The sequence below is a fragment of the Ctenopharyngodon idella genome, chromosome 7 (genome assembly GCF_019924925.1).
Source record: "Ctenopharyngodon idella isolate HZGC_01 chromosome 7, HZGC01, whole genome shotgun sequence".
Classification (NCBI taxonomy): domain Eukaryota; kingdom Metazoa; phylum Chordata; class Actinopteri; order Cypriniformes; family Xenocyprididae; genus Ctenopharyngodon; species Ctenopharyngodon idella.
This window is the reverse complement of record NC_067226.1, coordinates 19,633,161-19,646,571: the sequence shown is the minus strand read 5'-3', so window position 1 is coordinate 19,646,571 and position 13,411 is coordinate 19,633,161. Positions and strand designations below refer to the sequence as shown.

Sequence of the window (13,411 nt, the reverse complement as noted above, 5' to 3'; positions counted from 1 at the left end):
GGCGATCTAACCAATCATAACGCCGAATTCATCGTTTTGTCCGACAAAGCAGTCGGGGGAGTTCGTAGATGAATGTAGATGGACTTGAACTTGAAAAATGGTGTGTACTGATTTCCTTCCGCGGTTGAAAAAAAAAAACCATTCCTTCATGTTCATTCATGTTTATGTGATGCTATAAATGAACTAGTAGTAAGAGATGATCGGCTCACGAGCAGCTTGAACTGAGGGGCTGCAGCGATCTGTCACGACCTATGGTCACGACACATTAAAGAGCCACAAAACGGTATTTAGTGTTTAAATGTCTTTAAAAAATACAAAATTCGAAACTTTGTTTCATATCAAAAGTAACCTGCTGTCTTGTCTGTCGACGTGTTGTCGTCTTTGCTCCACGATGTAGTTTTCACTGCGTGAGAACATGGTATGGCGTGAGAGCGACATTGCTTGTCAGACATAGCAACAACAGTAACTAAAGGGGCGGATCTTTATTAGTGAAATTTACATATATTTTATATATATTTTTATCCAGATTCGCTGCATTAAGACAGTTGTAGATAAAAAAAAAAAAAAAAAATGCTGAGATGATAAAAAGGCACATACAAATGAGTTAAAAAAGATGGCACATTTATTGCTACATAAATGTTATATACATATTGTGTTTTCTGTTACAGAGACAGAAAAAAAAAAAAGAATTCAACTTCTTACTGCTGGTTTTCTGATGTGCATTGACAATACCTTGAATTTTGACATGGGTACAAATCGTTCATCAACCAACAATGCAGACTGGAGACAGAAATGGAGAGCACATCCTCTGGAACATTGAGCTCGTACAATACCCCATACGTACTAGACTGCGAGCTACAATCCTACTTATGTTCTTAAGATGCTATCGATAATCTTTTTTATAATAATGGACAGGTTATGGTAAATAACCGTACATTTTTTTACTATCTAATATAGTAAAATAAAGTAAGAAACTTTTTACTCAAAACTTTTGATTTCAAAAATCTAGAAAGAGTAATATTTAGAATTCAAGAAATGTTCTTACAATATTATTGTATAAAAGACTAACTATAGTGAAAAATAAGCCAAATGTTTTTTTTTTTATCCTTTTCATAGATTTTTTTGTTATGAGGGAAAGCATCAGGGCATACAGCAAAATCTAACATATCCAACAGAGGAAAAACAGAACACAGAAAAAAAGAAAAAGGAAAAACAGGGAAAACAAAACAACAGACAAAGAGATGACTCAAAACCTCGATTCATTTTCAGCCGGCAAAAATACAAGCTCTTGAATACTGAAATGTATAACAAGGCCACAAAGACTAATGGATTTCACGATAATTTTAAGGAAGGAAACTCTCCACAAAGCAAAGAAAGAGAAAAAAAAAACACAGAAGGAAAATAATGCTGATATTCTGAAACGTATATCTTTCCTTAAGTTTTTGTTCTTTTGACTTTGTAATGGAGAGAGTGATTCATATGAGAATGTGGCAGTCTTGTTTCAATGGTGTGAACGCATGGAAGACAACAGACAGGCTAGAAAAAGAGATCCAAAGCAAGACGGTTTAAAAAAAAAAAAAAATTTTTGGTCTTAAAGAAAAAAACGCATACATTATAACATGAAAATGGTGACTGCTGCTCTCTTCAGATTAAAAAACAAAACAAATAATGGCAGAGAAAATCCTGATCCAAACTGGCTTTGTTCATCATTTCCACTGTTTGCTGATTTTGATGCTTCACAGCATTTGAATTCATAGAGCTTCTCTTTTTCGAACAGACATTGCGCTCACATTCTGCTGATCAAGTATCAAGTACTTCAATGCATGAGGGGAAAGACAAAGCCATTCTAAGTAACTTAGAACACCCTTCTATTTTCACACAACAGAAATACGCTTTACTATGAAGCCTAGAGAGATGCTTTGTATACAATTACAAATAAACATATAACATGTGGTTACTTTGAGTACTTCTTTTTTTTCTCTTTTTTAAATTGTTAATGGTTTTAGAAAAACAAAAGTACATAAAACAAAACTTCAATTCAGGCCAGGTGAATTAATGGTCTTCGTTTTAAATCCAACTCTTTTCCAACAGTGCCATGTCTCGCAGTATAACAGAGATTCCTCAGTACAGATGCCCTCGGCATAACCACGGCTGTTCGACCAAATAATGTAACGTTTGAATACAAATAAACTGTATCGGAAATACGTCTTTCTCTTTACCCTTAACACTATATGGCAAAGGAATCAAAAGGACGAGACCGCGTCCCCTTTCCCGTTTAAGACACTAAGAAATATGTAGGGAATGCTGGGGTTTTGTAACGTTCTGCTTCCCGTATCTGTACTGCTCACTAATGAGTATAAACATGTCAGCTTGTGTTTGACTTTTGACCTTTCAGTAAAGCCAGAGTTTGCCGTTCCACCATCGTCTCCACGACACAGGGAATCCGGTCAAAAACGCACAGGCTGATCCCATCATGCCTCACTCATAACTTTCTGTCTGTGACGAGGACTCTGAGCTACACTATCAACATACATCATAAAGAATTAGGTAGTTTTGGTTTCTCATGCTGTCATTTGCGGAATGAATGTACGATAAATATAAATAATATATTATTTCTTTTTTTCTTTTTTAGACACAGGGATCCTTGAGTCTTTGAACGTTCAAACACCATCAGATTCTTTCACAAAGGGTGCGGAATTTGATCTGAATATATTAATCTCATGGAGTGGATGTTTGAGCGGAGAGGCCCTTCCACAGACTGACGGGAGAGAGGCTCACGACTCTGATGTGAAGGACAAACTGCAGATCTACTGAAATGCCACCAGATTCTCATAGCAATGTCAGAATTTTCCCTTTAAACATAGACTTACAGCTCAGTAACATAATAAATAGGAAAAAAACAAACAAACAAACAAAAAAAAGGAAAGAAAAAAAATTGCTGTTACAATGCATTCGTCAATTCAGTTTAGGCACAAGGCAACTTCCACGTACAGGGTGGAGGGGGTGGCGACAGTCTCTGATTGTACAGCTGCGGCACGCGGCTTGCAGACAGCGATATGTGCTGAGGGGCTTTTATGCTTGATATTTTTTTCTCTGGTGGGCAGAAAGTTGCTTATCGATATGGGATGTCTTCACAGGGAGCTGGGCACTTGCCAGTTTTCTTCTATCTCAGGATTGCTTAACGGTGGAATTTTGCTTCGAGTGGTCTGTCTTTTCAAATTTGTGTCACAAACTGTGAGTCCTGTCCGCCCGTGGAAAGCAAGGTCACCGACTCTGTCTAACACACGCCATCGGGATCCATTTGATCTGAAAGTGAAGGAAAGATAAGGACATTGCTTATGACCCACTGTACTGACACTCAAATCGCATCCTCATGTGTATCGTATAAAAAATGTATTCCAAAATTTAGGTGAAAGGCATAGTTCACCCAAAAATGCAAGTTCTGTCAATAACTACTCACTCTCATGTCGTTCCAAACTCATAAGACTTTTGTTCATCTTTGAAACATAAATGAAGATATTTATAATGAAACTTGAGAGATTTATGGCCCTCCATTAAAAGTCCATTCCACTTCAACTTTAATGCTAATAAAAGTTTATAAAAACATCATTAACGCAATCCATATGAATTGAGCAGTTTGATCAAAGTCTTCTGAAGAGATGTGTTCGCTTTAAATGATGAACAGATTTAATTTAGGCTTTTATTCATATATAAATATTGATCAACACACATCAAATATTCTTGATATGCCTGTTTGCTATATCGGGGGCCAGATTTACTAACAGCTTGAGTCAGCGCAAACCCTCTTTTGTTGTTAAAAAACTACTGTCAGGATTCACTTAAGACGCACAGTGAAAAATTAGCGCCGAAAAGCTGCGGACACAGTTATTTTTGCAGCTGACCTTATTGCATACGCATTTGTAGGAGTTTCCCTTTCAGACGCAAAATTTATGGTAGGAGAGTATTTAAATGAATCATACAAAGTGATTTACTAAGGTTTATGCTAATCAATTTACTGGTATTTGCGGCATTTTTTACTGCCCAAAAAAGCATGTCTTAAAACAGACCCTAGATTGCGTTGGTCATTATAGAAAATGATCCGGCTGCGTCTGTGTTCTGTAAATTGCGCGTCGTCGTTAGATCATGTGCAGAACTTTCCACTCCCATTGGCACTTTTACGGGATTGCGCTCTCACGCTAATTTGCCCTGTTTAGTAAATCTGGCCCCAGATGTTCTATATGTATGTGTGTTGATCAGTGATTACTTTTGCATTGTCTTTATGAACTTTTTTGTAGTGTCAAAGTTTTTGGTGGAAAGGACTTTCAATGGAGGGACAGAAATCTCTCAGGTTACAATAAAAATATCTTTTTGTTTTGAAGATGAACAAAAGTCTTATGAGTTTGGAACAATATGAGGGTGAGTAAATGACAGAATTGTCATTTTTGGGTGAACTATTCTTTTAAGACATTGGGTGTAATCCCAATTTAAATACTGTTCCAAAAGGAAGGTAGGCAAGGATGCAGCTCACTAGGTTTTGGAACAGAGCTTGTGTCAAAGCAATAGCAAAGAAAAATCTTGCTTGTGGTGTTGTGTTTTAACCACCTGCCTGTTTTACATCTCTGTGTGGAGCTGATCGTGCTTACCTGGCTGTTCACAGATGGCCCATGGGGTTGGATGTGTCTGTGAGGCCCGGGTGCACAGGCGGGTGGGCTTGCTGGGGGTCACCTGAAACCCCTGACACCTTCTCCTCCTCCCTCCTCTTAAGGCAGGCTGCTTTGGGGTTTAGGTTCCTCTCTGCACACAGGAGAATTCACATTATCTCACAGAGAATTCACAGTTTGTAATCAATGATGAAAAAAGGAATCACAAACACCTTGATCTAGCTTTTATGGCCTTATAAAACCAGCTATTCTGAGATCTGCTGAACTGATTAACATAATTTAGCGCTGTTGCAAAGGGCCCAAGTAAAATATTACTGATAAACCCTTGTCTGACAGGGGAGATTACGTTAGAGAATCATTTTCCCTGATAATATTTAAGTAATTACGTCCTGTGTGTTTTCGATCAGCTGTTTAAAATTAGAACTAAATGCCAGATTCGGACGAGGATGCTGGATGAGGTGGATATTTACCAACAATGCACTGTATGAAAAAAAACTTGCAAATGTCTTCATTTGTTTGTCAACGATGAAGCAGCTCTATTGTGCGTATAGCTTGTGAACAACTCTGTACTGCAGTTAAAGGCAATATATCATATTTTACATTGAAAAACCATATTACTGTACATCATGAGCCCAAGATTTTATTACATTTTGAGAAAATTATTATGAACATTTTATTACATTAATAATGTAATACTTATTACATTATTTGCAGTTATTAAACATCCATAACACTGTCAAAAAATAGGTGGTCTGTTTTTTTTTTTTTTTTTTTAACACAGTTAACACATTTTTTAGATTAATCTCCTGGATTAATCACGATTAAATATTTTAATTGACTGAAAGGCCTTATATAAACATGACAATTGCATTATGCAGGACAGCGTCTGACCTCTGACTTGCTGTTCGAGGCTGAGAATGACGGCGACGGCCTGGTGAAGAATGAGCAGTTTGGTCTGGGGCTTCTCACTCTTCAAGTGCAGCTGACACATGCGGCCCAGCTCTTTGAACGCTTCGTTGATGTCCCGGACTCGCAGCCTCTCGCGAGCGTTGTTGGCCATCCTCCTCTCGCGCTCGCGCTCCGCCTTCTGCTCGGGGTTCAGGTCCTCGTCTTCATTGATACTGCTGCAGAACAATTCACAGCTGTCAGACAAGATGGAGGGAACAATGTGGCCTCAACACCTGAACACTACATCTGTATGTGCTTGATGTGACATTGGCCCTGTTTGCCCCCTGTACACATGGTATTAGGATGCGTTTTGGTCGATCAGATCACAAGTGGACGAAAGAGACAATTACCCGTCTACACCTGGTGTTTTAATCTGCGGGTAAATGTATGGGCTTCTTCAGAAGTTTTGATTTAATAGGCAAAATAATCGCACACAATTTGCATATGAACATGACTAGACACTACGGAAAAACATACAGAGAGCATCAGCTTTCGTTTCTGCTCTGATAGTCGCAAGAGCGCGCATGGTAAGTGCATGTTAGAAAACGGAAATGTTTAGAGAACATTGTGCTTAGTACATTTTTTGTCTTCAAAACCAAACTTATGGCTTCAGCCGGCAACGTTTAAATCATGTCTGACTAGCAAGCTTCCCATAATGATTGCGTCAGTAGGCGGAGAGTAGGCGGTCTTTAGCGGCTGTTCGAAGTACACTTTCGACCATATGAGCATCTACACCACGAACGCAATTCGGTCTAATGTGTTTTCGACTACCTCTGGAAGTGGTCGAAAGTGGTCAAGCTCAAAACGTTTTACACCTCGCTTACACCTGTATTTAGCGTTGTCCACTTGTGACCCGATCGACCAAAAATCATCTTAATACCAGGTGTAAACAGGGCCATTGATGTGACTTCAGGCATTAAGGAGTAAAACTTCAGGCATAAAAAGTAAATTGAAGCGGTGTTCTATACTAATATTTAATCGCACTGGCTTATCTGAACATTCACTGTCTCTAGGTTCAATGCTGAAGTGCTGAAGGACACTTTTAGAGGCAGTGCTTTGATGAGCGGTTGCCTTGCCTTGGTCGAGTGCTTCCTCGATTCTGCTTTAAATCCCTTTTATCACTCTCGTCGTCTGATTTGAGGTCGTCTGAGGAGTGGTTATCATTCATGTCATCCTTTTCTTGATTTTCCACCTTCAGGTCCAGAGGAGGAGCAACCTGACTGGCCAGAGCGCTAGCGATTCCTGTCACACGCACAACGAAAGTACACCGATTGGGTAAACACTTGTTTTATGACTTGTATATAAATCATAACTGAAGAAGCATACACGCAGACACTGGTAAATATGACCAATACATGTTAACAAGTGCCAAATGGACATTGAGCTGACAAAAACAAAACAATACTTGAAAATGAAGTGGTGCAAAAAAAGCTTCCCAACCTCTGAACGTGTCTGCCTGGTGGTTGAGCTCCGAGCTGGAGGTGGGACCAGCGCTGGCCTGCAGGCCGCCGTGGTTGTTGTTCAGGCTGACAGTCTCTTCGCGGTGAACAGAGCCCTGTCAGAACAGATAGCCATAAATACATGAGGCAGAGAACAGAGCAAAACATCAAGAGTCCCTCTGATCATGAAGCCATCTGATCAGTGCCGAGAAAACAAAAGTGATTTACATTAAATCGGGGAAGAGACAGATCTTGGACTTCAAAGCTGAGAGAGTCTCTGTGTTCCTACTGTAGAGTGTGACCTCCCCTCTGAAGAACTGAGTGGTGTTCATACTACAAAGAATGACCTTCACAGCCCCAAATTTGTGCTCAGAGAGACTCGCGGCACTTCAGTCCTGAGTTCTGACTCTGTTCCACCAAAAAGCACTCTCATGTTGTTTTCAATTTGGAAGCGTGTGTCTATACTTTGAGAGGCAGGTTGATTGTAACATAACATCGGACTTAATGCTGCACCGTTTCAGACAATATTGGATTTTAGGGGTAGTGGTAGAAGGGAAGCGGCAAACGTCAGGTCATTTAAAAACATTTAATCAACATGAAGCACATACAGTATATGTATACTGTATTGTTTGAATACTGTGTATATATACAATATGTTTTTATAGTATGCAATGTTATATAATAAGTAACTAATTAATTCATATTAACTTTCTTTTTATAAAACATAAAAACGGTAGTGTAGTGGGATGTGAAGGTCAAGTTTACACTTGATATGATCTAGACTTTTTCTTAAATGTATTATTATTTGCTATTATTGTTGTAAACAATTATTACATTAATATTTACTACATATTAAATTACTACTTTAACTATTGACAAGAATTTAGGAAGGCTGGAAAACAATAGCCTAAAACAATGTCTACGCTACTATTTAAAAGTTTGAGGTCGGTAAAATTCTTGTGATGGCAAAGCTACATTTTCAGCTAATATTATGTAGGATCCTGTATTGCAAAGGTAATGTCTGTTATTTAATTGTGAAGAAAAAGTTTTTTTGTTTTGCTGGAAGACAAGGAATGCGTATCAAGAAAGTCTCTGCATTTTGATTTCAAGCTGAGAGATTTTTTTATTTTTTATTTTTTTTAAATGGACACTACACCATTTGTCTGCATTTATATGTAGTAAAACTTTCCATCAAAACAAAATGGCTTATTCACATGTGGATATGGCAACAAACAATCTGCCCTTTCATGATGAACATCAAATGACAGTTTGACCAGCATTCATCACTGGTGGCTTCCAAACGCATCTGGATTTGATCAACATCTTGCCATGCGATTAGCGACGCAGTGGAATAGAAACCGCCGCAGCCCCCCTCTGAATCTCTTCCTTCCACCCCTGCCACAGTAGGCGGGAGCACATGTTTGCCCGCGATCTAGTTTCCTTTCTGAGCATCCGCGGGATTGGGAGTCACGGAGAAGGAAGAGAAAGGAGCAGAAACGGGGGGGGGGGGGGGGGGGGGGGGGGGGGGTCTTTTCCCCCTTTTCCTTTAGGAATGCGTTCCTAAGTCACTGTTGGCCTCTGTTAACCTCCATGCCGCTCAGGCACGAACCCCTTCCCCCAAACTCTAATCTCAGCGCCACTCTCAACAGGTGTCCAAACAACTCTTTGTCTGTGGCAGAAGAGGGGCGGAGGAGGAGGGGTGCTGACCAAAGAAGGCGGCCATTTTCCTGTCTGGGCTTGATTACCATACAGCTGAGGCGCTCAGACACACACGACTAAAGCGTCAGATTTCCTGAGTTGTTAAGAAAGACGAGGGGGGGGGGGGGGGGGGGGGGGGGGGGGGGTGATTTGGTAAGAAAAGAGTGGAGACAGAAAGAGAAAAGAGTGCGCCAAAATAAAAGCATGCTGGCTGTGCTGAATCAGGACCTTGTCTGGGTGTGTGTTTGGGTCGAGCCTGGAGCACAGAGCTCTGTTTGTGTGTGTATGAACACATAGTCCACTGACAGCAGTGTGACAGCTCCCGCGCAGATGAGGGGCTCTGTCACTCTGCTGCAATCTCCTCTCTGCCTGAATAAAATGCACCTCTGTTCATCATGACTGAAAACATAAGCCGCACCAAGCCAAAAATTTGTGAACATCACTTTTGTCACTGTTGCAAATGAGAGTAGTAAATTGTTGTTGTAAATTACAGACTTAAATGGATAGTTCACCCAAAAATTGTCATCATTTACTCACCCTCATGTTGTTCCAAACCTGTATGACTTTTCTTTCTTCTGTGGAACATAAAAGAAGATATTTTGAAAAATTTTGGAAACCAAACCATTTTGGGGACTATTGACTTTCACTGTATTGAAAAACAAAACAAAACAAAAACAAACAAACACTGTGACATTTCTCAAAATATCTTCTTTATGTTCCACAGAACATCTTACAGGTTTGGACCAACATGAGGGTGAGTAAATAATGACAACATATTCATTTTAGGGTGAAATTCGTGGTGTCTAAATCTAATTTTCAGTGACCTGCAACTTGAACACATTGAGTGCGAAATGTGTTCAAGTTGATGTGACCCAATCAAAGGCAATCAGAAGATATCTGATATACAGTTATGTCGAGCAGAATTTGATTTGGACCAATGAGATTGCAAAGAGGGTGGGGCTACTCTACACAAATAGTGATTTACAAAAAATGTTGTGCATTGCTTCTTGAAGTCAACTAGGACAAAACTCTTTAATTATATGGACTTACACAGAAAACATTTTATTTTATTGCTTTTATTAAACTGTATCATCTTATGTATTCTCTTCTCATTTGTTTTTAATACATTTTAAATCAAATTATAATTCATTTTTATTGTCAATTATATGTCTTATGCATCTGTTACACTCTGTGACTTTTTTGTGTGATTATTTTTAAAATCCTTTTTATGAATTACCATTGTGACATTGCATTGTCAATGCGAAACTGTTGCATGACATGACACAATTACAGTACGTGTTGTTATGTATGTGTATGTTATGTTATGTATGTTATGTGGAGCTGGATTTTGGACCAATGAGATTTCACAGTGGGCGGTGCTACTTGATTGCAGAAATCAAACCAACAACTGACAGCATGTCCTGATGCTTGTTACGACAAAAGTTTTAAACATGAATTTATATGTTTCACAGACAAGTCTTAAGCCTAGTCCCAGACTAAAATGCATGTTTAAGCTTTAAGTTTTAACTGAAAGCAACTTGGCAGTGTCATTGTTTTATCTTATTTTTCTAAGATAAATTTATAAAAGCTACTTGAATGCCCTAATTGGCCTAATCCTGGTTTAATCTAAGCCCTGTTTGTGAAACCGGGCCTTATTGTTTTATTGTCAGACCAGGTTAGGGCACAGTCTTGAAGTTTGTGTTTCATTTAGATTTCTAAATGTGCGTTTTATTTTTTTGGTTGTTTTTTTAGTTTGGGCTATGAAATATTATTGGCACACATAGGCCTTGTGTGAAGAGGGGAACAAACTATAAAAAAGATACTTATTTATACAAAATGATTTTTCTAATTGCACATGCTGAGTATGTCAAATTTTGTTTGACTTGAGCTGTCAATAAACAGTTCAATAAAAGCTTTTCTAAGACACAGCAGTCCAGACATTTACTGCCTGTTTGAAGCATTAAATAAAAACAGCAGATAGTTCATCAGGAAATTTCAGATCTTCACGGTCAGCTGGCCAAGGCTAAACTTTCCACTCTGTAGTGGTCATTCACAAAAACATTTTTGAGTGTTGCTTTAGTCTTTGGACAAAAACAAAGAGGTCAGTGTCAGTTCATTTGAAAGTTGAAATAAAATCCAAAGAAAGAAAAAAAAAGGCCATGATTATTTCCTATTATTGGGAAACCATTGGGAAACACCTCCCTTGCTTGTTCCATCCATTACAGCTGTGTGCAAATCTTTCTGTAGAAAGGGAGTGAATGCCGTGGGATGGTGGGGGAGATACAGAGCGTTCTAGTTTCAGCGGGTCTCACATCATGCGGGTCCCCACAGCCCCAGCGAGCTACGGTGCGGAAATGTCTTCCAGACCGGCACTGATCTAGTAGATTCTACTGTGACTGCTTTTCCCATTCAGCATGAGGAACGCAGCTCAAGGAGGGAGAACAAGCTTCAGTCCAGCCATTACGCTTATGGAAAGTATGTGGGTTTAAGTTAAACTGCTCTCAGTGGAAAATAGTTCAGTTTCAGCACATGGCCAGGCCTTCATTTTAAACAGGTGGCTTAACTCTGTTTATTAGCCTATTTTGGAGAGGCACAATGAAGAAACACACGCGTTTCTCTCCCTCTTGCCTGTAATAACTAAGAGACTTTGACCTCAAAAGAAATGAGACATTCAGGAAACTCTGAAACACATAAGCTAAAGTTTCCTTTGTGACAGTTTTCTTTACCATTTGCGCTGTTCGGTTGGTGACCAATCCAGAAGCAGGGAAACTGGTGCCGATTGCTGAAATTGGCCCGTTGTGCGCTTGTCCCAAAAGGTTGTGGATGTCGCTAGACAGGGCGGCAGTGGAGCCCACGGCGTGATTTCGCAGGACATGGATAGCATCGTCCAGCCTGTCCAGCCGGTCCTCCATCCGAGACTGGAATTAGCAATGAAGAACAAGGAGAGGTAGAGGGAGAGAAAGAGAAAGGGAAAACAACATAAGGTTAAATGAAAACAAACATCAACACAGACTTTGATGACATGGAATTACAAAATGGCAAACCTTGTAAAGCAAAGGAACATTCAAAAACAAAGTAAAAAGGAAAAAAAGAAAGAAAATATGAAAAATGTGAAGGCTGAGAAAGTTAAACATCTGCTGGAACAACAACAACAAAAAAATCTATGACAGTTTTTCACTAACTAGCCGCAATATAGTGATTTTCATGTATTAATATCATCAAAAGATCAATAAAAGATAAAATGGCAAAACACCAAAAGCACAAAACAGAAAAAGCATGACCAAATCAAAGGAAAGCTGATGGCTGAAAGGAAGAGAAGGACAGGACATGACTGTCTGAAGAGCGGGAATACCTCACAGACATCCTTTAAGAAGGACATGGCATCCTGCAGATGCTCATGAAGCTGCTGGTGCACACGATTTTTCTACAGTCAGACAGGAAGAGGAGAGACACGTACAGTGAGAGATGAGACAGAAAGACCGGCAGAGAGAAGCAAGCAGAGTTTACGAGAGATCGGCAGAGAAAGACGACAGAGCATCAAAGTGAGGCTCCAAGTGCTGAGATCTTGGTACTTGTTCATGCAAATAATTATGATGAACCATGTTTCACTTTGGCTCATTTCTTGTTTCGTGGAGAGCCGCTGATCATGGACAGTCCATAAAAATGCACTTGCAGCAGGCATACAAAGCATTAGAGTAAATATTTATCTACACACTCCATTGTGTGAATGTATGACGTGGGAAGGAAAGTGTGTGTTTCTGTAAACTGATCTCCTGTTGTGGCTCAGTTCACCAGTCAGCCCTGGAATCCCGCGGCAGTGGTTGAACGCAGCAGCTGCCAGCACCCCACCCCCATTACACACCCTAACCAATCCCGAACCACCCCACCTTCACAGACCACGGCCAATCTCCATCCACCCCGGACAAGAGAGGACAGATGGCAGGAGACACGCCCCAAGGGATGGGTATTGTTCGGTCCACACGGCCCCCTCCCTGTCCCGCTTCTGACATTTGTCAGCCAGGAATGTCCATGTAAAGCTACCCCCTGCCCTCCAGGAGCAAGTCATCTACTGACACAGTGTCCATTAAAAAGTGCTCAGTGCCAGAGGGAGGGGAGGAGGAGGGCGCTCTTACCAGAGAGTGGAGGGAGCTCTCGTAGTTCGGAGAGGAAGGTGCCTGTCCAGCTGCGCGGGGCCACTGAGTTGTACCTGTGGATGGAGGCAGGAGCTTTTTAGTCACATGACACATAACAACAAGCAGGCTTCATTACAACAACTGAAAAATGATGGTCTGAAATGAATGAGCAATGGACCAGTTTTTCCTGCACCGCACATTATCAACAAACAAACAGCGTGACTAATTGATTCTGATTCATGAAAAAATGACTCATGATTCGATTCTTTTAATTAATTCATGAGTTATCAGTTAAGGAGCACCTTTGCTGTAACAAATGTCATTTAAATAAAAAAAAAGTAAATATAATATAATATTTTTTTCATTTAGTGTGTAGTGCACATGGTACAATGGACTGATGCACATACACAATAGACTAAAACTCATTTCCTATCCTGGCTGATTCTAGCTATTCTGAATGTGGGCTGTTTTCCTCTAGGTCTCCAGACACATCATTTCCTATGACTGGGTCATATCCTGCAATGTGAGAAGG

General features: G+C 40.0%; 1 protein-coding gene across 12 annotated transcripts in view; it reads right to left on the bottom strand.

Moving 5' to 3' along the window:
- Nucleotides 1-604: 604 nt before the first annotated feature.
- Nucleotides 605-13,411, bottom strand: part of tcf12 (transcription factor 12) — a 118,788-nt gene continuing 105,981 nt past the window's right edge. For 8 of the 12 annotated variants that reach the window (XM_051899199.1, XM_051899202.1, XM_051899206.1 and 5 more), the window contains 8 exons: nucleotides 12,880-12,953; nucleotides 12,099-12,170; nucleotides 11,473-11,664; nucleotides 7,050-7,164; nucleotides 6,686-6,851; nucleotides 5,553-5,785; nucleotides 4,644-4,794; nucleotides 605-3,306 (listed from right to left, as the gene is read on the bottom strand). In XM_051899199.1, the coding sequence (XP_051755159.1) occupies nucleotides 4,652-4,794; nucleotides 5,553-5,785; nucleotides 6,686-6,851; nucleotides 7,050-7,164; nucleotides 11,473-11,664; nucleotides 12,099-12,170; nucleotides 12,880-12,953 (995 nt within the window). In that variant the 3' untranslated portion in view covers nucleotides 605-3,306; nucleotides 4,644-4,651. Of the gene's footprint in view, nucleotides 3,307-4,643; nucleotides 4,795-5,552; nucleotides 5,786-6,685; nucleotides 6,852-7,049; nucleotides 7,165-9,283; nucleotides 9,322-11,472; nucleotides 11,665-12,098; nucleotides 12,171-12,879; nucleotides 12,954-13,411 lie in introns of those variants that run through there. The other 4 variants (XM_051899203.1, XM_051899204.1, XM_051899210.1 and 1 more) reach the window with 2 other exon arrangements.